The 24,435-nt window shown below is 57.4% G+C and overlaps 1 protein-coding gene across 3 annotated transcripts in view; it reads right to left on the bottom strand.

The window, feature by feature from the left end:
* The window catches only part of FAM171A1 (family with sequence similarity 171 member A1), a 63,888-nt gene extending 52,086 nt beyond the window's left edge, over nucleotides 1-11,802 (bottom strand). Inside the window, exons 1-3 of one of the 3 annotated variants that reach the window (XM_064166863.1) lie at nucleotides 11,742-11,802; nucleotides 9,666-9,767; nucleotides 9,164-9,309 (exon numbers count right to left, since the gene is read on the bottom strand). In XM_064166863.1, coding sequence (XP_064022933.1) covers nucleotides 9,164-9,257 — 94 coding nt within the window. In that variant the 5' untranslated portion in view covers nucleotides 9,258-9,309; nucleotides 9,666-9,767; nucleotides 11,742-11,802. Of the gene's footprint in view, nucleotides 1-9,163; nucleotides 9,310-9,665; nucleotides 9,895-11,741 lie in introns of those variants that run through there. The other 2 variants (XM_064166861.1, XM_064166862.1) reach the window with 2 other exon arrangements.
* Between the last annotated feature and the right edge of the window lie 12,633 nt (nucleotides 11,803-24,435).

Genomic DNA, 24,435 nt, shown 5'->3' with positions numbered 1-24,435 from the left:
CCCACCCCATGAGCTCCTGCTCCTACTGCCTCAGGCTGCTCCAAGCAAGGGCAATTTTCACACAGGCTGCTAACAACATTTACATGAGGCTCAGTGCTGTGGCTCCCTCTGAAAGCTCTTATCTAGCAGCATACTGAAGACTGAACTCGTTATACTGTGAGAACAAATCAAACTTCAAACAAGCTTCTTCATGTCGAAGTTTTAATAGCAGGGGGAAAATGAACAGTCCCCACACACAGGCACACTGCAGGACAACGACAGTCCAGGCCTCCTGGCAGACATCTGTGTTCCTGGCTGCTGTAAATCATGCAGCATGAACCCAGAGACTGGCTCAAACCTCAGCTCTGTGCCAGGACCTCGACCGCAGCAGCAGGCACTGGAACAAGCTGAGCTGCAGGAATGCAGCCTGCAGGAGCAGGCTGACTGCTGTGCTTCACTCTGCCTCTCAGCATCACCACCACGAGCAGCTTTTTGAGCTGCTGCAGCATGTGTCCAGGTCAGCAGGACACTCAGCAGGTGTCAGGACTTCCCAGGAGCAGGATCCAGAGGGAAGCAAAGAGAGCAGCTGCTGCTCCCACCCTGAGCTGATGCCACCCATGCTGCAAACACAAGGTGCTGCCTGGAGGAGCTGACTGCTCTGCTGCACGTCCACCCCCTGCAGACCACCTGCCCTATCCCAGAGCTCCTGAGCAGATCTCTGTCCCCCCCCAGCAGAACTCTAACAGAAGCAAGCCATGGCCATGAACACTTCCCAGCAGCCTTTCCTGCCCAGCCTGCAGCAAACACACTCCAGGCAGCCAGCACAGGAGTGGGCAGAGGCTGGGTAGGAGTGAAAACCTCTCATCTCCCAGCAGCCTCTCTGACCGAGGGGACACCAGTGCAGAGGTGCAAGGCCACTGCTGGAGGAAAGCGAGTGGCAGCCAGCTCAAGAGTGACCAGGCACTGTCAGATCCCATGTGCTACCTGCTCCACATCCTCCACTCACAGCCAGCTGACAGAAGTTCCTCCACCACAGTGCTGTGCTGCCTGCCCAGCACTGCCCTCCACTTTTCAGAGACTGCTTTGGGTTGGAAAGGACCTTAAAGACCAACTAGCTCCAACCCCCCTGCCATGGGCAAGGACACTTTCCAGAGACCAGGTTGCTCAAGGCCTCATCCAGCCTGGCCTTCAGCACCCACAGAAGGCAGAAGACATCGTTTCCTCTCGAGCCACTGGGGACAGCCAGGCAGAGGACTCAGGTACCAATCCCCACTACTCTACAGCTGGGAGCAGCTCTCCTGTGCACTACACCTCACAGCGCCCTGGAGCTGTGGCTGAGGCTCTGTTCAAAGCACCGTGCAGTGCACAGAGCAGACTGTCTGAGGCAGAGACACAAACCTGTCCTGATGCAGACAGATGCTGCAGCTGGAAGCATCTCCTACCACCTGCCAGTGCCTAGGTGCAGCTCTGCCAGCACTCACTGCTCTCGTGCAGGTTTAGCCTCTATGGCAGGCAGCAACCAGTGGTCAGGAACTTAGCTTTCAGGACACTCTGCGTGGTGGCAGCAGATCTTCAGAACACAGCCACCTCCTGCCAGCAGGAACTTCTACAACAGTTAACTCTTGTGCCCTGCATCTTGCTCTCCGCTTCTCCAAGTGATGCAATCCTTCACTGCCTGGCACTGCTGCCAGAGTCCTCGTCCTCCCTGCCGGCTCCTCTCAGCCCTCTCCTCTGCACCAGCAACTGCATTTGTGCAACTCCCACCCAATCCAGCTGGGAAAGAGACCCAGGTGAAGCCTCACCTAGTGCACACAGGAGCTTTCAGTTGGATCAGTTCCTCAGCCTGGTTTACCACACTGCTATGCAAACACCAGCAAGAGAAAACAAAGGTGAGAGTAACAATGCAGCTTAAGCCAGAATAAATCAGCTCTTGGGAATACAAAGCTAATTAAAAACATGGCAGGGGGAGGGGAACCCATGCAGACAAGCCCCAACAGCTCTGCAAGCCTCCTTCCTTCTTCCCAACCCTGTCTTTTTGTTTGTTTACTCTTGGGAGTGAGCCACTTAGGCTGGCAAGCACAGTGCCACAAAGAGCAACCGTTTGGAAATGCAAATAGCAGCTCCTGCCGCAGCCCTGCAAATGCCAGGCAGCCCCACTCGGGGAGCTCCTCCACACACCTCCCTTCGTGGGACACACTCAGCAGCCCAGGCGGAGAGCAGCACTGCGCTGGTCAGCCCCCGGGCAGAGCAGCCGAGGAAGGGCTCAGCCCAGCCGGTGGGAGCACTGCCAGCCTTGCCCAGGCTGCCAGCCTGCCAGAGCAGACGCACGCAGCATGGCTCACCGGGCACAGCCGCTTGCTCCGGGTGACAGCAATGCCTCCTGGCTGCATCAGCTGGGAGGATCAGGTCTTCCCATCCACACGAGGGCCACGGCTGGCGAGCCAGGATACAGACTACCTAAGCTGGGCGAGACGCCTGCTGCCTCGGGTGCCAGCTGCACCAGCAGGCTGACACTGACAGAGCCGAGGGCTCTGCCTCTCACCCTCGCCTGTGTGGCACGGAGAGCCAGAGGGCTGCACCAAACTGATCGTTCCTTAGCCTCCCCCCAGGCACAGCACTTCCCAGCATCTGCTGTGGCTGCAGCTCAAGCAAGCCTCACACCACCACCTGAGAACCACCTGCTGCTCCCTCAGTGCAGGTCCTGCCGTGGGAAGGATGAAAGCTGAAAGGCCTCTGCCTCTTCTTGCTCTCAGCACTTTCTGCCTGCCAAGGCAAGCTGCCCTTCCCCACCAGGCACTGCTCTGCACACTCACGAGTGCCACACAGCCCTTCACCAGCCAGAGCTCCAGAAGGCTCGGAGGCACTTTGCACCTTGCTGGATCCAGACCCTTTGCCACCATCCCCAAGCAGAAAGATGCTGCAGCTTCCTTCCCCTTGGTGTCCCCCACCCCACTCCACTCCACCCCTGCTAGCTGCACTTGCTCTGTCTCCTCAAAGCCTGGTCCCCACGGGGCAGGGGCTGAGTGGCCCTGGCAAGACTCACCCCATGGCAGGTTCCCACACACAGTGATGGGGAGGCTTCACCTCCTGGTGCACATGGAGAACCACAGAATTTTGGGGGCTGGAAAAGCCCTCCAAGACCATCCAATCCAACCAGCAAGCCACCACCACCATGGCCCCAAGTGCCACAGCCACACATTCCTTGAACACCTCCAGGCATGGGGACTCCACCAGCTCCCTGGGCAGGCTGTGCCAGTCCCTGGCCACTCTGGCAGCAAAGACATTTTTCCACATGTCCAACCTAAAGCACTCCCCAGCAAGGCTCCATAGTCCAGCAGAGGCAGTGGCAGCACATAAGGGCACAAGTTCAGAGTAGGAGCAGTTAAGGACAGCTTCAGTGCTGGCTCTCAGTTCAAAACATGCTTTGTAGCCACAGCAGCTCTGTTTAGACACAGCCCAAGCAGCCAGGGAGGGAGCCAGACACAGACTTCTGTATTATACAGAAATGGGTTTTTCCTTCAGATCATCTCAAGATCTGTTGCTACTCAACCAGCAACAGAACAAGGGGGGACAGCCTCAAGCTGTGCCAGGGCAGGTCTAGGCTGGATGTTAGGAGGAAGTTGTTGGCAGAGAGTGATTGGCATTGGAATGGGCTGCCCAGGGAGGTGGTGGAGTGGCTGTGCCTGGAGGTGTTGAAGCCAAGCCTGGCTGGGGCACTTAGTGCCATGGTCTGGTTGGTTGGGCAGGGCTGGGTGCTAGGTTGGGCTGGCTGAGCTTGGAGCTCTCTTCCAACATGCCTGATTCTATGATTCAAGCTAGCAAAAACCCGAAGTGACTGAGCCAGAAAACACCTGAAGCAGGACACTGGCATTTAACAGGAACACACAGCTCTGAGTTAAAATGCACTTAAATCCCCTTCCCAGGGCTCAGACTTGCCATTACATCAAACATGATTCTGCCTTAATCTGAAGTGAAAGATTCCATGCACTTATTAAAAGCACTGAGAAATCACAGTATCTGCACACCCTTATGGCAAATGTATTTATATCTCTCCAGATACCAAAGATCATGCTGGGAAAAAAGCCTCTGTGTGATGCTTCCTACCCATGCACTACAGGCCAGACATCACATCCACTGCAAACTTCATGGAAAGCAGCCTACAGGAAAATGCTTCTGGAATTTCTGAAGGGGGGCAATAAATAATAAAAATAAACACTCAGCTCCCTTTGGCATTTCCCCAGAACAAAATGTTTTAGTGTGTATTATTAGCATGCATCCCACTTAGTGCCATTAAATGTGTTTGTTCCAGCAAATGCAACCCCTCACACCCTCCTTGCCTCCCTATTTGTGCTGCCCCACAGGTAAATGGCAAATGGGGAGGCAGGACACCAACATCACAGCAGCCAGAGCCTGGCTTGCTTTCTATCTAGAGGCAGAACTGATCCACATGGAGCTAGAAGAGAACAACCCTGCCAAAAGTACAGCCTGTGCAGAAGGGGACCAGCACTGGAAGGGCACACTTGGACCTCTAAGTGGCAAGGCTGTGGGAGAGGTGACTCAGTTTGCCTTTGGCTGACTGCAGACACAAACATCTCCCTAACTTAGACGGTCAGAGCAGACCACACAATTGTCTCGTTCCAACTGCTGGGGGTCACTTGAGGTATGTGGAAAAGAAACACCATCCCCAGCCCTGCTGGCACAACTTTTGGCTGTGTCCCCTTCTTCTGCTGCTGGGTGTCTGGCAGCAGAGCCCAACCCGACCTGGCTACAGCCTCCCTGCAGGGAGCTGCAGACAGCAATGAGCTCTGCCCTGAGCCTCCTCTTCTGCAGGCTGCACACCCCCAGCTCCCTCAGCCTCTCTTCACAGGGCTGTGCTCCAGGCCCAGCAAGCTGCCAGGTGCCCTGCACACCAGCACTGGCACCATCTATCTGCTGGGCTTCTCTGCCCTGCACATTTGGCTTTCTTCAGGCACCAAGGCTGTAACCACTCACTGCCCAGAGGGTAAAACACTCTCCTGAAGCTGGTACTAACAGGAGGCAGAGCAACATGTCTGCTCTTCCACGCACCAAACCCAGACAATGGCTTAGGCTGGAAGGGATCTTAGAGATCATTTACTCCAACTCCCTCAACTAGGCTCAGCTGCTCAAGGCCCTCATCCAGCCTGGCCTGCAACACCCCCAGGCAGGAGGCAGCCACAGCCTCCCTGGGCAGACTCTCACCACCCTCACACTGAAGAACCTCTTCCTCAGCTCCAATCTAAGCCTGCTCTGCCTCAGCTCCAAACCATTCCCCCTGTCCCTGCATCCTCCCCAGCACACAAACAGGCACACGCAGCCCTCTGAATTAACAAGCCCATGGCAAAAGTGCCTTTCACTGCCACCAGAACCTCTGCTGGAGCCAGGGGGCTGCTATCCGAAACCTTGCACTTGGCCAGGACTTGGCACAGGCAGCAGCCAGCCCTGAAACTTTCATGAGGCAGGACCAGGCTGGAGCAGCGAGAGGTGCCAGGGTGAGGTGCACAGCAAAGAGGAGGGGGATGGCGCAGCTGGTTCGACCTCTGCGTCTGCTGAGGCGTGGCAATTAGCAGCTGCTTGGTTAGCCACACTTTGTGCGTCCTGAGCTGCTCCTGAAACGTGAATGAAGGCAGTTTGGACCGACTGGCCCTGCAGCAGCCAGCAGTCACACTGGGTTCCTGCACAACCTTCTGGAATTGCTCCTCAAAGAGCCTCCCCAGCATCTGCAGATGAATCATCCTCCTCCTCCTCTCCTATGCAGCACTTCACAGGAGACAAAGGAAGTCAACCTCTTCTCAGCTTACACCCATTTTGCTTCCACTCCCCCTGGATTAATGTTACCTCTTCAGAGAGCTCTTAAATTCCTATCTGCCAAGGCTGCCGAAGTTTAAGAGGGATCTGCTCACGTTTTAACTGCTCTCAGATGCATTAAAGACACAGACCGAGCCTTGCACCTCTGAAGACCTCTGGCACCCTCACTGCTGGGGCTCCAAGCACCAACACTGCCCTAAATTCGAGTGGATTTTACCATACCGAACAAAACAAGGTCCTCAAACTGAGAGGTCCTCAGTTCTGTGACATTCAGAGGCACAGCAGAGCTGCAGAATGAACCAAGTAAAGTCAGAGCTTGCCCAGGCCGTGCAGCTTTCGGAACGGGGAGCTAAATGCAGAGCTTAATTACCAGCACTTTCCATGCTCACCAATTACCTCATCAGCCTGGTCCAGCACAATTTAGAGCTGGGACTGTCTGGGCTGAAAGCAGCCAAAGAAAAATGCTCAAAGCCAAGCCTTGCTCCTCATCCTCATTGCAAGGACAGGCTGAGGGAGCTGGGTGGGGGGGTGCAGCCTGCAGAGGAGAAGGCTCCAGGCAGACCTAACAGCAGCCTGCCAGCACCTGCAGGGGCTGCAAGCAGGCTGCAGAGGGACTGTTTGCAAAGGCCTGCAGGGACAGGACCAGGGCAATGGTTTGGAATGAGAGCAGAGCAGATTGAGACTGGAGGTGAGGAACAAGTTGTGCAGCAGGAGGCTGCTGGAGCACTGCCACAGGCTGCCCAGGGAGGTGGTTGAGGCCCCATGGCTGGAGCTACTGAAGGTGAGGCTGGAGCAGGCTGTGAGCAAGCTGCTGTAGTGGAGGATGTCCCTGCTGAGTGCCGGGACTTGGACTGGATGAGCTCTGGAGCTCCCTTCCAGCCCAAACCATTCTGATGATGACCCAAAGGAAGAGGAGGTTGTAGAGTCTCCTCCAAAGAGATTCCAGACACATCTGGCTGTGTTCCTGTGTGACCTGCCCTTGGTGATTCTGCTCTGGCAAGGGGAGGCTGGACTCAAATCTCACCTTCAAACACCTCTGCTTGGGACACAAACGAAGAAGGTCCCTGGTGTCACAACTCCTCTCCCCAGAAGATGTTCACACCTGAGGATTAGGATTACCCAAGGCTACAAAAAAAGGCTCATGGTAAGCAGCTGGTAACTAGTAAAGAGCACAGACTTCAGTATGGGCTCAGCTCTACGAGCCACTTCCCAACCTAGGCATTCAAGCAGTGAAGAGTGGGCTCCTAATGAGGCTCAATGATGCTGTCTATGAAAGCTCAGCTCTTCTTTCCTGAGAGGTAGAATAAGACTATCCTGCTTAGGCAGAAGTGTGCTCTGCTCACAGGCAGAGCTGTTGTCAGCTACTCAGCTTGCTGTGAGTGCAGCAGTTGAAGAGAAACCTTTCCACAGAGCATCAGCTGAGCTTGACAGCAGCAGAGGAATCATAGAATCAAGCAGGTTGGAAGAGACTTCCAAGATCATCCAGTCCAACCTATCACCCAGCCCTATCCAGTCAACCAGACCATGGCACTAAGTGCCTTATCCAGTCTTTTCTTGAACACCTCCAGGGACGGTGCCTCCACCACCTCCCTGGGCAGCCCATTCCAATGCCAATCACTCTCTCTGTGAAGAACTTCCTCCTAACATCCAGCCTAGACCTACCCCAGCACAACTTGAGACTAGAGATGGGCAGGGCACTGAAAGGCACCAATTCTGCCAATACCTCACACCACTTCAGTCACATCTGTGAAAGATGTTTCCCTGTGACACAGAAATTGCAACAGATTTTGCTATTACCTTGGTTCAAGCGATGAACAGAGTTTCCTGGTTGAACAGGAACAGAGTTGGTTTCCTGGCATGCTTGTCAACAAACTCTGTGCAGTCCAAGGCTTATTGGCCTCTGAGTTACAGCTCAGAACTTCTTATTCCAGAACTGCTACTGCTTGGTCCTCAAAAAACAAAGCATGCTCTGACATCACACATCCGCTGTCAGCTTGCCTGGCATGGCAGAGTTTGCCACCAGCACCTCCTGGACAAGAGCTCATGCCCACCTCGACCTTACCACACTGCAAACAAGACCACAAAAGAGCTCCAAAGGTTAAACACCTTCTGGTGCAGGTACTGCTTGTGAATCCCTGCCAGCAGGCAAGACAGGAAAGCCCAGAGGAAGGAGGGCAGAAGGGTGCTCTGGGCACAGCATGCTGCTAGCCCTGCACAACAGGAAGGAACTACCGGCCCGGTGCCATGGAGGGTATGCCAGGATACGACCTCTCATCTCAGATGCCACTTTCAAGCTCCTTGACGTCGCCTGCCACAAGGCCAACACCGGCGGCGGGGGTGGCCGCGCTTGCCCCCAGCCGGTTTCGTGCCCTTGGGCAGCCAAGTTTCCTGCCCCCCAGCACAGCCCAGTCCCCGGCAGGCGCAATACTGCCGCAGGCTCCCTGACGGAGCCTGGCGGAGAGCTGCCCTCCTGCCCCCGAAGGCAGAACCAAGGTCGAGCGGTGCGCGGAGCAGCGCCGGGCTCGCCCGGGGGTGCGGGCAGCAGGGCAGGTGCACCCTGGCAGCCGTCGAGCGCCAGCACGGCCAGAGCGGCTGCCCAGGAGCTGCCCCAGGTGCTGGGGGAGCCGCCGCGGCCTCCGGGGGGCTCGGCCGCTGCCCCGCTGCGGCAGCTGCTCCCGCCCGGGCGGCGGCGGAGCGGGGAACCGACCCTACCCGGCCAGGGGAGCCTCTCCCCGGCTGCGGCGGGGCTCAGCCACCGCCCGGCACGGTGACAGGCCCCGGCCCGGCCGGCAGCAGCCCACCACGCCGAACAAAAGGCCCGGCCGAGGCCCGGAAACGTCCCAGGATGGCGGGCCGAGCCCCGCCGCCAGCCCGGGAGATGCCGAGAGCCCGGACCAGCCGAGGGCACAGCCTGCGGCCGCCGCTGCCCCTCGGCGCGGCTCCCAGCGCCGCGGCGGACACGGCGAGGAGAGGGCGGCGGGAGAAGGACGCAATGCAACAGCTCCGGCGGCGCGGAGCGAAGGAGGGAGGGAAGAAGGGGGCTGCACAATGGGGCCAGCGGCAGCCCCTGCCCCTTCCGTTAACAAAAGCTACCCGGCCGCGGGGCTCGCACCCGCCTCCGCCGCGGGGCTGCCTCCGCCACCCCAGGCCTCGGGGGTGGGGGGAAGGGGGTCTGCAGCGGAGGGCGGCGGCCCCGCTGCGCCCCGCAGCCGGAGCGTGGAGGGGGCCGGGAAAGGGCTCGCCCCGCCGCCCACCCTCCGGCCAAGCCCCCGCCGCCGCCCGCACAATGCAGCCCTCCCCCGCGGCCCCAGGGCCGCTGCACAAAGCGGGCCGGTCCCGCCGCCCTTCCCGCACCGACCTTGAGCCGCCTCGGGCGCCGCTAAGGTTTTGGTCACCGCCTTCCACACGTTACAGCCCAGCAGGCAGAGGAGAAGCGCCGCCGACCTGCTCATTTCCACCCGTCGCCGCCAGCCGCCGCCAGGGAGGGAGCCGCCGCCGGAGCTGCTGCCCGGAGGAGGAGGAGGAGGAGGAGAAAGAGCCGCATCAGGGGCTGGCCCGCTCCGCGCCTCCCTCCATGTTGCCGTGCGCTGCCCCTCCTGCTTTCTCCGCCCGCTGCATTGTCGCCCCGCGCCGCGACCCGGCCTCGCGTCCGCGCCTGGCCCCCGGGCGGGCGGCGGCGGTGCGGGGCGGTGGGAGAGGCAGGAGCGGCCGCTCCCCGCTTATTCCTTCTCCCGCACTCCCGGCAGAGCGCAGCCGGGCCCCGCCGCCCGCTCGTTAACCCTTTGCAGCCCTGGTGCTGCCTGTCTCTGCTCCCTATCCCCGGGTGCCTGCCCGGCTCTATTTGCTATGCTCTCACTTACTCCTGCTTCCGGCAGGCGCAGCAGGGCCCCGGTGCCTCCCCGGTTCTGTTCGCTATCACTCCTCGGTGCTGCTCTGCCCCATCCGCTGTCACACTCCAGTGCCTGCCCGGTTCCATTCGCTGTCACTTCCACGATGCCGGGCAGGTTCCATTCGCTGTTCTCCACCTCAATGCCGCCCGGTGCCATTCGCTGATCCCCGCCACGCTACTGCCCGGCTCCGTTCGCTGTCACCCCCGGTGCCTGCCCGACCCCATTCGCTGCTGGCGACCCTCCTCCCCCCCCAACTCCCCACAGCTGCAGCCGGTCCCCGCCGCGCTCATTGACCTCCCGCGGCACCCGTGCCGGGCCCGGCGGCACAGCGCCCCCTGCCGGCAGCGCCACGCCGCGGGCTGAGAGGCACCGGTGAGGTGCAGCGCCCCGGCGGGGACCGGGGCTCTCCCGGGAGGCCGAGTCGCTCCGAGCCTCGTCAACTCGCCGACACCGAGAGCAGGCGTGTGGCCCCTGCAGGCAGCCCGTACCTCCCACTCAGCAGGTGCCGCCGCGCTCACCTGCCGCAGGCGGGGGCCGGGTCCCGCACTCCGTCCCTCTACCCTCGGTGGCTGCAAAATGGCCCCGGCGATGCTGTCGCTCCCCCGGCCCGCTCGCTTGCAGCCGCAGCGCAGCGGGAGGGACCGGGCGAGCGGCGGACACGGCGGCTTAGAACGGCATGGCCGAGACGCGTCAGAGCTTCGGCAGCTCCCCACCCGGTAGCTGCGCACGGTCTCGGCCCGGTCCCCTCCTGCCGGCCAGTGAATCATGGAATCGCTTCAGCTGGCAAAGCCCTTTACGCTCACCCAAGTACGATCTAACCCTGCCAAGGCTGGGGGCTAAACCGTGCCGCTCAGCACCACATCTCTGCCTCTGGCATACACCTCCAGGGACGGCATCTCCACCACCTCCCGGAGCCCCTCCGATGCCGCTGTGTTTAGAGCGAGGTTTTAACAACAAGACAAGTACAAAGCAAGGCGAAAGGCGTCTGTCTGCCCGCCCGTGCTCACACAGCACCGCCTGCCCGTGCTCACACAGCACCGCCTGCCCGTGCTCACACAGCACCGCCTGCCCGCGCCGCGAACGTGGGGCTGGGGCGGCAGCGCCGGAGCTCAGGCTGCCGACACTCGCCCGGCGCCGGGACAGCAGCAAGAGCAGGGACAGTCCGCAACGGCTTTCTCACGGCTGCGTTTTGAACCACCCCTAAGAACATCCCGTGGCTGTTTTCTCCAGGCTAGCTGCAAGTGAATTTGTCCCTTGTGCCCCAGAAGGTTGCCTGTTTCCTTTTCACAGGCACCATATACCTTTAGAGGCTGCAATACGTTTCAGCCTGCCTTTACTGCTGAGCTGCTGAGGTGAGTTTTCTGGCAGCTGCTAACTGCAGTGGTGGCACTGCAGCTTTGGCCTTTTTCTCCTGAGAATTTGGAAAATTGCTCTGCAAAGCTCGGTCCTCCGAGAAGAGTGGCTACAAAAAGGTCATTCAGCTGCCAGAGGAGACCAAAAAGAGCAAATGCAGATCATCTGACCCCACTCCTGCTTATCAGAGGACAAAGATTTCAGTATCAGAAGCTCAGGCCACATCTAAACATGTCCTACCAAGTGCAGTCCCGATTGCCCAGAGGATGTGTTAGCAAAACTGAGCAAAGCTTAGGGGCTGTCAGTGAGTGTGAGGTGACTCTTTGCTAAGGGAAGGAGCTTGGTAAATAATCACTCCTTATACAGCACCTTTCTGAGATCCCATTCCTCTTTCTCTGGGGAGGGATTGAATTCAGTTCTGCTGGACTCTCCTGACACCTGAACTGCCACAGGGCTCCTGTGACACAAGAAGTGTCAGATGTAGGTAAGCTGAACTCCTTGTGCTACACCACAGCCTGGCAAAGGCAGAGCAGGCAAACAGAAGATGCCTGAAGTGCAACTCTGGTGTCATGCCTTCTAAAGCCACTCTTCCCTAAAGCTCTTAATGGCTTCTCACTACACTAAAGAGCCTCTCCTCTCAATTTAATCCCTTAATGAAGCACAGTCCAAGCAGTTTAGATCTGAGCTACTCACCACTGAGCCACGCTGCTGCTCTCGGTTGTCTCCACCCATGCCACCTCAGTCCTGGAAGCTGGTGGAGATGCAGCCACCCAAGGAGGCACAGCTCTGTCCAAGTGCCTGAGCCTCACTCTGGTCTCTCTCTTTGAGCCAGCAAAAATAGGACACAGGAGGCTGCTGCTTAACGGCCTTCAGCTGTCACTAGAAAGTTCCATGCAGGTTTTAGAAACCACATTATCAGTCAATACCAAACTGGCCAACAGCAGCCTCAGAGGCCGGCAGCTCAGCTCTGCTCACAGAGCTCCTCTCACCCAGCACACTTCACTGACTCTTGTGCCTACCTTACCCAACCTCATTTCTCTGAAGTCCTCCAGACGGTTGTGTCTTTCTTCAGAGGCCTGGCAGCCCTGCCACCTGAGGAGAGGCTGAGAGCTGGGCTGCAGAGGAAATGTTTCCCCGTGGGCACAGCTGGGCACAGGAATCCTCTGCCAAAGGCAGCAGTGCAGTGCCCTGCACTGGGCAGTCTGCAGCCTCAGCCTGGCAGGTCCTGAGCCAGCTCAGTTCAGCTGCAGTGGCACCCAGAAGGGCTGCAGCAGATGGGCTCTGGGGTCCCTTCCAAGCTGGCACTCTGTGACTCTGTGGCTCCTCTTCCTCCTGTCTGCCTGTCACCTCTGCTCACAAAGCTCATCTCACCCAGCACACTTCACTGACTCTTGTGCCTACCTTACCCAATCTCATTTATCTTCCTACTCCAACCTCTCCTATGTTTCAAACACAGCAGTTTCCCAACGGGACATGGCAGCCTGCTGCTCAGATCCCTTGGCCTTTCTGTTCTTCTGTCATCCCAAGCCTGCTTGCCTCTCGCCTGCACCTTCTTTCCTTTCTTCCCATCTGTTTTATCTCCTGCCTTTATCTCAGGTTATCTTCCTGTCCTTTATCCTGTACACTCCTTCCAACACAGTCCTGTTCAAGCAGTTTTACCTAGTCTTAATTACTCCTGGTCTCTCCCTATCCACTCCCAGCTTCCTGCTCCAGCCTCTCCTTTGATCTAAGCCCAAGAAGGGTTTGTTTGGATCAGAATTGAGCCCTCATCTTTGGTGTCACAGGATCGCAGACTGTGTTGGGTTGGAAGGAATCCCTGAGGGTCACCTTGTCCACCCCTGCTGCAGTCAGCAAGGACACCTCCAACTAGATCAGGACCCTCAGCTGCTCCTGCCCAGCCCTGTTCTCTAGACCCTTCCCCAGCTTCCTTGCCCTCCTCTGGACCTGCTCCAGCCCCTCAATGTCCTTCTTGGTGTAAGGGCCCCAAAACCAAACCCAGCACTCCAGGTGCAGCCTCACCGGTGCCAAACCTGGGGCAAATTAGTGCTGCCTGCCCTCCTGGCATCAGGTGTTCACCATTTGCAAGTCAAAGCAGAATGCTGCTCCAACAGCCTCCAGCTGTGGTCTGCTCAGCAGCAGCTCAAGAAGCCTAAAGAGCTGCTTGGTGAAAGGTTTCCGTTCCGTGACCCTTCCAAGCTGCAGGCAGCTGTCCCTGCTCGCCTCCCCAGGCGTGTGCCAACGGGACGGGCTGCGGAGCAGGGTGGCAGGGGCCGAGCGGCCGCGGCGGCAGGGGCGCGGGGCTGGGCGGCAGTGCAGCAGCAGGTGGCGGTGCTGCGCTGTGCCGCCGGCGGCCGGCCCGGGGCTTGCAACGGGTAACGGGCGCAGGGACGCCCGCGCCGCTCCCGCTGGGTTGGAGAGCTGGTGAGAATGTGCTGCTCGGGAAGCAGCTCCCTGATGGGACACTTCTGAGGGCAAGGGCTGTGGAAGCGCATCCCCAGGCTGCCTCTGGGCTGCACTGCAAACCAAGCCACAGTCCCCGCAGGGTAAGGAGATCACAGAAGCGCAGAAGGGCTCAGGCTGGAAGGCAGCTCGGAGCTCCTCTGCTCCAGCCTCCCCACCCTGCCCAGGGACACCTCTCAGCTACACTCAGCTGCTCAGGGCCTCACCCAGCCTGGCCTGCAGCACCCCCAGGCAGGAGGCAGCCACAGCCTCCCTGGGCAGCCTGGGCCAGGCTCTCACCACCCTCACACTCAACAACTTCTGCCTCAGCTCCAAACCATTGCCCTTGGCCTGGCTCAGACCCCCTCAGCACAAGTCCCTCTGCAGCCTTCCTGCAGGATGCCTTCAGGCACTGGCAGCAGCTCTGAGGTGCCCCTGGAGCCTTCTCCTCTGCAGGTTATGCTCAGTCTCTTCAGCCCACTCTCAGGCCCCCTGCCTTGTCGATCCAGATCCTCTGTCCCAGCTCACTCCCCAGGCAATCTGGTTCCAATGCACCACTGCTCAGCAACACCTTGAGGCTGAACTTGAACCTCCCCCAGTGCCCCTTAAGCCTCTTGGTTTATGTCTTGTCCAGCAGGAGCACAGCAAACAGATGACTTCCTTCCTCTGCAGCAGCAACTTCTGACTTGTTGGGCCTTGCTGCTGCTTCCCTCCTCAGTCCTCTGCCCCAGACAGCTTCATCATTCCCACCGCCCTCCTGGAAGGGCTCCCAGGTCACCCAGACTTCTCGCACAGCAACCGGAGTTGCTGGACGTCCCTCGTAACGGGGGCATTGCTGTGGCTGAGCCTCAGGTCTCACAAGCCTGTTAAAAGCATGTGGCACCTTGCCTGCTCTTGCATTTCCTCCTGCTCCTAACAGGCAGCAAGGCTCTGGGGGCTGAAACCTGGGGGAATCTGCAGCTGCTCTGCTGCCCCACTCCACAGCCAGGACTTTCACAGATTGCATTGGGTTGGAAGGGACCCTCAAAGGCCATCTTGCCCAAGCCCCTTGAATGTGGCTGTGACAGAAGTGAAAGGCTGAACCCCCATCCCCAAAGGGCACTGCACACCCTGAAGCATGAGGAGGGTGCACCAGGGGGTTAACAGTGTGAACCCAGAACCTTTCCTGTGCTCCCCACTCCAGACTCAACCCTCCTGCCAAGGCCTCAGCCACACCATCAGGGAAGGAATGCTCCTGTGCTCAGGGGGCAATGCTTGGGTTTGTCCAGCTCAGGAGGTGAAGTTTTAGGTCCATGACTTATGCCTGGCTTGGGATTCTTTCTGTCCTCTCCTCTTGCTGAATGCTGTCCCCATCCTGCATCCATCTGGCCTCTTACACCTGATGACAGAAGTGCCTTGTGCCCAGGCACTGAACTCCATCTCTTCCTCCTCGGAGCACCAATTTAACCAAGGGGGCAGAAGGGAGAGAAGAAAAGCAACCCAGACTAAGCTTTCAAGCTAATTTCACTCCTTTATGCTACTCCCACCTTCACTTCTGACTTCTAACCCATTCTTTGCCAGGCCATCTGAACGCTGGGAGTGGAGAGAGTGGTTTATGCCTTCTGCCAGCCGAGGCTGAGAGCAGAGGAGGCTGGAGGCTCTGGAAGCTGGCAGAACCTGGGCTTGCACGACTTGTACTCACCCAGGGACCTCTCCCAGCCCTGGCCTGTGCTTGTGTGGCCAACCATGGGAACACCACGGGGGAGTTCTTCCTTGCAGTGATGCAAGGACATAAGAATTCCCACATTTTTCTCTCTGTGGCAGGGAGAAAGTAGCCTGAAGAAGAGGAAGGCTGAGGATTGGGACCTCTGGTTTCTCCAAGGTGACATTAAAAGATTCCCTCACTCCAGATGCTTTGTGTTTCCAAGCTCCTTCAAGATTTATGACCTTGCTGGTGATCATTTCCCCCTGTGAAATTTCCCTTCTGCTGAAGTACTTACAGGAAGAAAGAAGTTTTCCCTTCCCCCCTCCCCCCAGATCAGCGAAGCTTCTCCGGTGAGGATTTGTGAGCAAGAGAGGGGAGATTTGTGTTTCAGGAACATCCCTTATCTCATTTTAGAAGCATTTAGTGGCCTTCCTGCTGTGCCTCCTGCAGTGGCTGCCGCTGATCCTGCACCTTCAGCTTTGTTTGGTGGGAAGGGATTGGGATACAAATCCACAAACAAGTTTTGAGATGCTTTTACATCACAAAACCCCACCGGGGTTGCTGTTGGGTTTGACTCAAGGAGGGAGCTTCCCTTGATGGGATTAAGGAACTTCCCAGCTGCTTAGAGCCTCCTTTTCTCTGCCCCTCATTAGCAGGGAGAAACATTTAATCACTAATGGTGCTGCAGCCAGAGGCCACGGACTCAGTGCCCAAGGGCAGGGAGGCAGCTGCCCTCAGGGGGGGCTTTAGCAAGGCAGAGAATATTGGGTTTGGTCCAGCCTGACCCTGCCTGGCATTAACAGCTCCTTCTGTTTTAAACCAGACATGGTCCTGGTGGGGATGGGCAGAAAAAATAATGCAGCTCATCTGTGTATGAGCAAAAACTTTCCAGTGAGGGTGGGCACAGGTTGCCCAGGGAGGTTCTGGATGTCTCCTCCCCAGAGGCATTCAAGGCCAGGCTGGATGAGGCCCTGAGCAAGCTGTGCTGGTGGGAGCTGTCAAAAAGCTCCACAGGAGCCTGCAGTGTGAGTGCAGCCCGGACAGCAACCCTGTGCTGGGCTGCAGCCAGAGCAGTGTGGGCACAGGGCAAGGGAGGGGATTCTGCCCCTTGGCTCTGCTCTCCTCAGACCCCACCTGCAGTCCTGGGGGCAGTTCTGGAGCCCCCAACACAAGAAGGACATGGAAGTGTTGGAGGCAGTCCAGAGGAGGCCACCAAGATGCTGAGAGGGCTGCAGCAGCTCTGCTCTGGGGACAGGCTGAGAGAGTTGGGGCTGTGCAGGCTGGAGAAGAGAAGGCATTGAAGAGACCTTGGAGTGGCCTTGCAGGATGTGAAGGGGGCTCCAGGAGGGCTGGGGAGGGACTATTGACAAAGTCTGGGAATGAGAGGAGGAGGAGGAATGGGTTTGGAGTGGCAGAGGGGAGATTGGAACTGGATGTTAGGAAAAGGCTCTTTAGAGTGAGGGTGGTGAGACACTGGCACAGGTTGCCCAGGGAGGTTGTGGATCACATTGGGTGATTCTGTGCTCCACAACCTCCCTGGAGGTGTTCAGGACCAGGTTGGATGAGTCCTTTGTTTGACCTGTTCTAGTGGCAGATGTCCCTGCCTATGGCAGGGGTTTGGAACTGGCTGAGCTTTGAGGTCCCTTCCAACCTAAACCATTCTATGATTCCATGATTCTATGAAGCTATGGAAGTGACAATCAGCAGTCAGGATCCAAATAAAGGAGGAGTGAACCCTCCTGTGACTCTAACCACCTGAGTTTAGAAGAGGAAGTTCTTCACCATGAGTGGTGAGAGGCTGGAATGGGTTGCCCAGGGAGGTGGTTGAGGCCCCATGCCTGGAGGTGCTTAAGGCCAGGCTGGATGAGGCTGTGGGCAGCCTGCTCTAGGGTAGGGTGTCCCTGCCCATGGCAGGGGGGATGGAAATGGATGATTCTTGTGGTCCCTTCCAACCCTGACTGATTCTATGATAAGAGAAGAAGACTTCATTGCTGTATCCCTGCTGCAGGGCAGGATGTTGGGGTGGAACTCCCTGGAAAAGGCAGGCTGCAATTCTGCAAAGCTCTGCTGCTAACTCTAGAAGTCAGCCTGCAGCCAGCCAAGAGCAGACTTCCTGGCTGATAACACAGGCAAACAGAGTGGCTCTGATTTGATTAAGTGTGGCCTGCCTGCATTTGGTTCTGGTGTTGGGGTTTTGGGGGTTTTGTTTTTCTCTGTTTGTATCTTTCCCATCGATAAAAATCCTCTGTCAGTTGACAATCAGAAGGACTGCAGGAAGGGCTTTGTTTAGACAAGCTGCCACTTCTTCTGCCAGGTGGCTTGGAGTGCTTGGCAGCAAAGTAAACAGATGCTGAGAAGATAAAGACGCTAAAACTTCCTCCTGGCAGTGAAAGGAGGGCAGGAAAGCACAACCCCCGGAGAAGCCAGCAGGAAGAGGAAGACAGAATCACAGAATCAGTCAGGGCTGGAAGAGACCACAAGGAGCAGGCAGTGCCAAGCCCCCTGCCATGGGCAGGGACACCCTACCCTAGAGCAGGCTGCCCACAGCCTCAGCCAGCCTGGCCTGAAACACCTCCAGGATTTGCCATTGGAATGGGCTGCCCAGGGAGGTGGTGGAGTCCCCATCCCTGGAGGTGTTGAAGCCAAGCCTGGCTGGGGCACTTAGTGCCATGCTCTGGTTGACTGGACAGGGCTGGGGGATAGGTTGGACTGGATGAGCTTGGAGGTCTCTTCCTACCTGCTTGATTCTATTGACCACCTCCCTGGGCAACCCATTCCAGGCTCTCACCACTCTCATGCTGAAGAGCTTCCTGCTCACATCCAGGCTGACTCTCCCCACCTCCAGCTTTGCTCCATTCCCCCTAGCCCTGTCACCACCTGATAGCCTAAAAAGTCCCTCCCCATTTTTTTTTTTGTAGCCCACTTCAGACCCTTTGCCATCTTTAAAACATGAGATTCCAATCTGCTGCTTCTTAACCTTCAGGAATCTCCTCCTGGCCCTCATGAACTTGCAGAGGATGTCAGCGAGGGGACTGTAGACCTGACCTCTCCCACAGACTTCTGGCTGGGGGCTGCCTGGGCTGCAGGGCTTGGCTGCTTTTAGTGCAGCCCCAACTTTTATAGCTGCTGCTGCTGCTGCTGTTGTCTCCAACACGTGGGCAGCCTCCTGCCCTCCCTTCCCTCTCTGCAGACAGCTACAAACGAGCTGTGGAACAAACGCTCTGCTTCCTGTCACCCTGTGTCTGCTCCTCGCCATCATCTCTCACTGCCCCTCTGGTGTCTGCTGTGTGGACGTGTGCAGGACCAGCTCACATTTATCACTCTAACCACATACACATTCCAGAGGAGGTTGTTTCACGTGGAACCAGAGTCACTTATCTGAATGCTTTGCAGATGTGAGCTCAGAGCTGCCTGCTGGCAGGGGAATGGTCCCTGCGGCCAGCAGCTGCGGAGGGGCCGCTGCGTGCAGTGCCAGCGCAGCTCCTAGGCAGGGCAGTGAGCGAGCCGTGCAGTGGGCACCTGAGACCTCACCTGCAGGGCCGTGCCCGGCTGTGGCACCCCCAGGAGAAGAGAGACACGGACCTGACGGAGCGGGTCCCGAGGAGCCACCGAGATGCTCAGGGGACTGCAGCAGCTCTGCCCTGGGCACAGGCTGGCAGAGTTGGGGCTGTGCAGCCTGCAGAGGAGAAGGCTCCGGGAAGACCTCAGAGCAGCATTTCAGCATCAGAAGGGGACCTACAGGAAGGCTGGGGAGGGACTGCCGCCGGGGGCCGCTGCGGCACCGGGCACGGCGCGGCTGAGGCGCGGAGGAGCGGCGGGGCCGGGGCGGTGCTGGGGAGAGCTCCCGGGGTGCTGCCGGCAGCCTTCTCCCGGAGCCGCCTCGGGTAGGGGCCTGGCCCTCGTCCTGGAGCCCTCAGGCTGCCTGAATTGGAAGCGTTTGGGTCGGAGAAGCCCTCTCGGAGCATCCCATCCAGCCCTTCTCTTAAGGCTGCCTCTCAGGGGCTGGCGCAGGCTGCCCAGGGAGGTGGTTGCCCAGGGAAGTGGTTGCCCAGGAAGGTGGCTGCCTTAGTTTCCTGAATGCCTCTAACTAGCAGTTGTCATCTCGAGCTCAACTGCTTTAGAAGATGTCAGGGCAAAGCCTGCCAAGCAGCCAGCAGCCCAGGCTGTGTGCCTGTGGGGACACAAAAATGGCAGAAGCAGCCAGGATGGAAGTGTTAACGTTCAGTGGTGGGAGCAAGGAAAGGAGCAAGAGAGAATGTTGTAGGGCTCAAGGGAATGGCACAGAATCACAGAATTGTCAGGGCTGGAAGGGACCTCAAGGGTCACCCGGTTCCAACCCCTCTGCCATGGGCAGGGACACTTCCACTAGATCAGGTTGCCCAGAGCCATATGAAGAAGCAAGCTGAGGAACAAGCAAGCAAGCAAGAGCAGCAGCAAAGCAGCAAGTGAAAACTGGCAGATGATGCTGGCCACAAAAGTCTAGCCCTGCTAGCTGTCGTGCAGAGAACATCAGATGCAGCTCCTAATGCTCACTAAGCATGGAAGAGACAAACTCTGACTAAATGCAAGAGCAATGCCTCGGGTGAGTGGGCCAGGGAGAGGGAGGATGCTGGCAGCGCAGGGAGCAAGCAGAAGTGAAGAGATGAGCAGAGGAGTGCTGAGCTGCAGTCGTGCTCTGATGGGAAGAGATTCATTGCAGGCTCTGGTAGAGAGAGGAGAAGTGCTCTCTGTTAGCTGAGCTGAGCCTGAGCAGCAGGGCAGGGGGTTCAGAGGAGACTCATGTGGCTGACAAGGAGGGAGGAAATAGGACAAGCTTAAATTAAGACATGGGAAACCAGAGAGGCAGGGAACAAGCACTGCCCAGGAGATGGGCTGCATGACCTTGCAGGGCTTCTCGAGCTCCTGCTTCTTCCACTCTGTGAAGACAGCAGAGGCTCAGGGGCAGATATGTAGGCTGCCAGGCCAGTGGCCAGCTCCAGCAGACTTGGCCAGCTCCAGAGTGTCCTCTTTTCTAAGTTTAGAAACACCAAGTCACTAAAATGCAGCTCTGAGTCGCACCAAACCATCTCCCTCATGCACTGGCAAGAGAGATGCAGCTTCTCTCCTCCTACAGTCACAGAACCACAGAATGAGCCAGGCTGGAAAGGATCTTGGAGACCACCGAGCCCAACCTGTCACCTAACACCTTCTAATTAACTAAACCCTGGCACTAAAAAGAGACTCCCCCAGCACCTGAGCTGAGCATCTCAAGAGCTGCCCTGGCCTCCTGCTGAGCTGCTGCAGGGCACTGCTCTGAGCAGAGGCTTCCCTGTGACAAATCAGTGTCCTCCAGCCTGAGGGAAACGATGAACACTCTGAATTGTCTTCTCCATCCAGAGCCAACCTGGGTGACTGCTCCAGGGAGTAAAGAAGGGATGAAACAAGAGCCTCAGGCTCTAAAGAAGCAGTTTTCCCTCCGGTTGCCTGGCAGCCTGTGTTGGGGAAGACGGAAGTGAGGGCAGCTCTGAGCTTGAGAAGGTAAAGAGAGAAACCTGTGGTTATAGCTAGAGTCTGATGCTAGATGTCCCTCTCTCTGCCACACAGCCCTGATGCCAGCTGACCTCGGCGGGGCTGCAGGCACTCAGCCTCTCAGAAGCGCAACCCCAAACGCAGCAGAATCAGCCAGTCACAAGCCCTGCTGCTGCTGCTGGGGCCTCTCTCATCAACCTCTGCACAGGTAGGGCTGACGCTGAGATGCTCCTGACAACGTGGGTACAAGTACAGGATGTTAGGGGCTGGAAGGCACCTCCTAGAGCAGGACCACAATGCCCAGGTGGGTTTGGAATCTCTCCAGAGAAGGAGACTCCACAACCTCTCTGGGCAGCCTGCTCCAGGGCTCCAGCACCCTCACCATAAAGAAGTTTCTTCTCGTGTTGAGGTTCCAGTTGGTGTCCATTGCCCCTTGTCCTGTCACTGGGCACCACTGGACAGAGCCTGGCACCTCCATCTTGCCCCCTTAGATATTCACAGACATTGGTCAGATCCCCTCTCAGCCTTCTCTCCAGACTGAACGCCCCCAGAGCTCTCAGCCTTCCTTCCCAGCAGAGATGTTCCAGTCCCTCTGCAGGCAGCAGCTACGTAACCCCCCCCAGCCGTGCTCGCAGTGGGGATGCTGCTGCAGTCCCTCCCTGCAGCCTGCCTGGGGCTGTGCTCTGTCAGCAGCAGCATCTCTCTGTGCTTCCCGAGGAGAGGAGAAACATGGCAGCACGGAAGGAGCTTCCGCATTGCAGGCATTCCAGCTGCTCCTCTGAGCCACAGCTTAACTCTCTCCAGATGTCACCCTTCACTTCTGCCTCTCCACAGGTTTGTTTTCCTTCTAAGGAAGAAAAACATGGGCAAGGGGCTTGGGGGTGTAAACCAAAGTGAGCAGGACTGGATGGAAAGGGTGGAGAAGGCTTTGCACAGCATCTGAGCCACGCCAAGTGCTCAGCCCCATCCCCATCTCCTGCTTTGCTGCCAGCCTCGCCAAGAGGCCTCAAGAAATGGTCTCAGAGGTTGGAGACGAGGAAGAATTTCTTTGCTGCAAGAGTGGTCAGGGATTGGAAGAGGCTGTGGTGGAGTCCCCATCCTGGGAGGTGTTCACTCAGGGAGCATGGCACTTGGGGCCTTGGCTGAGCAGCTGTGGTGAGGTTGGGTTGCTGGTTGGACTGGATGACCTTAGAGAGCTTTTCCAACCCAAGCAATTCTGTGGTGCTCTGAAATTCCTCTTCTTGCCCAACACTGTGCAGGAGAGGAGCATGGCTGTCCTTGGGAAGGCCCAGGAAGAGAAGTAAGGGCATGAGAGCAAATGAAGACCTTCTGCTGAGCTGTGGTGTGCCTTTGAGCTGCCTCAGTTCAGAGCTGCTGTCCTGCGGGGCACAGGGCACAGCAACTCTCTGCCAAGGACACTCTGAGCTACTGCTCCCTAATTCACAGGTGAAAGGGAACTCTGCACACTCAGATGCAGCAGATAGAGATCATTCCATGTTTTATGACAACACACAAACATCCCAGAGAGGACTGGTTTGCTTTCCTCCCTCCCCACCCCTGTTCTTTGCCTTTGCTCTGCTTTTTGTATAGATCCTTACTAAAACCATGTGAAAGCAGCACAAATGTGGACTTACCTGCCAACAGTTTGGCTCCTAAGACCGTCTGTAGGTAGCCAGAGGGGCTGGTTTGCAGAGCTGGGGGGTCCAGAGCATGGCAGAGCAAGGGACTGACTCAGATGCCTACAGGTCTGAGCAATCCCATGGGAAAAAATCTGACCAAGATGCTGAGGAAAGAGAGATGAAAAGGTGAAGTTGTGAGCATCTGAGGAGCTCAGGGCCCTGGTGATCAGCAGGACACAGGAGGCTGGAGACAGTCCAGGGCATTCACTGGGACTCTCAGACAAAATAGCTGGAATTCCAGAGCTTCTTCAAATGCATTTGTCACTGGCAAGGGACCACATCCAGCCTGGCTGTTAGCAAGCCTAAGGCTGACAGAAGAGCAACTGAGGAGCCTCAGATCAGCAGAGCAATTTGTGCCACATACGACCTGGGGCTGCCAGCCCCTGGAGGGACCCAATCTTGGCACTCTCTCCTGCTGCTGAGACCTCACCTGCAGGGCTGCAGCCAGCTCTGGAACCCTCAACACAGGAAGGGCAAGGACCTGATGGAGCAGGTCCAAAAGAGGCCATGAAAATGATCCTGGGGCTGGAGCAGCTCTGCCAGGCTGAGGGAGCTGGGGATGTGCAGCCTGCAGAGGAGAAGGCTCCAGGCAGACCTAACAGCAGCCTGCCAGCACCTGAAGGGGCTGCAAGCAGGCTGCAGAGGGACTGTTTGCAAAGGCCTGCAGGGACAGGAGCAGGGCAATGGTTTGGAATGAGAGCAGAGCAGATTGAGACTGGAGGTGAGGAACAAGTTGTGCAGCAGGAGGCTGCTGGAGCACTGCCACAGGCTGCCCAGGGAGGTGGTTGAGGCCCCATGGCTGGAGCAGGCTGTGAGCAAGCTGCTGTAGTGGAGGATGTTCCTGCTGAGTGCAGGGGGTTAGCCTGGGTGAGCTCTGGAGCTCCCTTCCAGCCCAACCCTTCTCAGATTCTAATGACCCAAAGGAAGAGGAGGTTGTAGAGTCTCCTTCTCCAGAGAGATTCCAAACACATCTGGATGTGTGACCTGCCCTTGGTGGTCCTGCTCTGGCAAGGGGAGGTTGGCCTCAATGGTCTCCAGAGGTCACTTCCAACCCAGTCTGTCATTCTATGACCCAGTGCTGTCACTGATCTCCTTGTGCCTTCTCCACCTGCTAGCAAAGAATTACTTCAACTACTGGAAGCTGTGTAGGGACTGGAGTTACTTGCTTCTGTAGAGCTGCTTCTTAGTGGACTTAATGACACTTGATAAACAAAAGCAGCAAATAAAGACTCCCACTAAATCTCCACTGCACTGCTGAGGGGTCCCGGGCAAGCCATGCACAGGCAGAAAGTCTCCACTGAAGATTTAGTTTCCAGTGCCTTCAGAAAAAGGTCTTAGTAACCTTTGGCTAGCAGAGGCTGCTCTACTGCAGTGAGAGAGGTCCCCCAGCCCCAGCACAGCCTGCACAGCCACTTCCAGGAGCATGGAAGCCAATGGCTTGCAGTAGATGCTGGAACAGCTTCGAGTCTCATGTCTTTGCCACCTCCTTCCTTCTAAGCCCCTGAAGAGAACACAGCCCTCCAGTGGGCTGCACAGAGAGCTCCCCAGGCCTCTCACAGCTGCTGGAAGGGTTTTTCCTTTCCTTATCTAACTGCTTAGGGAAATCATCTTCCTCAGGCTCTGCAGAGGCAATGAGTCAGTTGGTCACTGTGGGAAGGAAAAAAGTGCCTGCAGTAGATCATTACTCTCCTTATCTTCTGCTGCACCTGAGCCTCATCACCAAGGCATCCATCTCACTGAGCAACCTTCCTGTGGTTCCTCATCTCCTCTGAGGAAAGGTTTGAGTCCTCCTCCAGAGCCCCCTAGCCCTCCTCTTTTGGTCTTCTACAGTTACTGTAATATCCTGCAGCCTCCTGAGCTCGTTACCATGAAGTCACTCATGCCAGAATCACAGAATCACTGAGCTCCAAGCCCAGCCTGTAGTCCAACCCCACCACAACAGCTAACCCATGCACCAAGTGCCTATCTAATCTCTTCCTAAAGACCTGCAGGGATGGTGACTCCACTGCCTCCCTGGGCAGTCCACGCCAGTGCCTAATCACCCTTTGCGTGAGGAAGTGCTTCCCGATAGCCAGCC

The sequence above is a fragment of the Pogoniulus pusillus genome, chromosome 28 (genome assembly GCF_015220805.1).
Source record: "Pogoniulus pusillus isolate bPogPus1 chromosome 28, bPogPus1.pri, whole genome shotgun sequence".
NCBI lineage: Eukaryota > Metazoa > Chordata > Aves > Piciformes > Lybiidae > Pogoniulus > Pogoniulus pusillus.
This window is presented reverse-complemented; position numbering and strand designations above follow the sequence as displayed.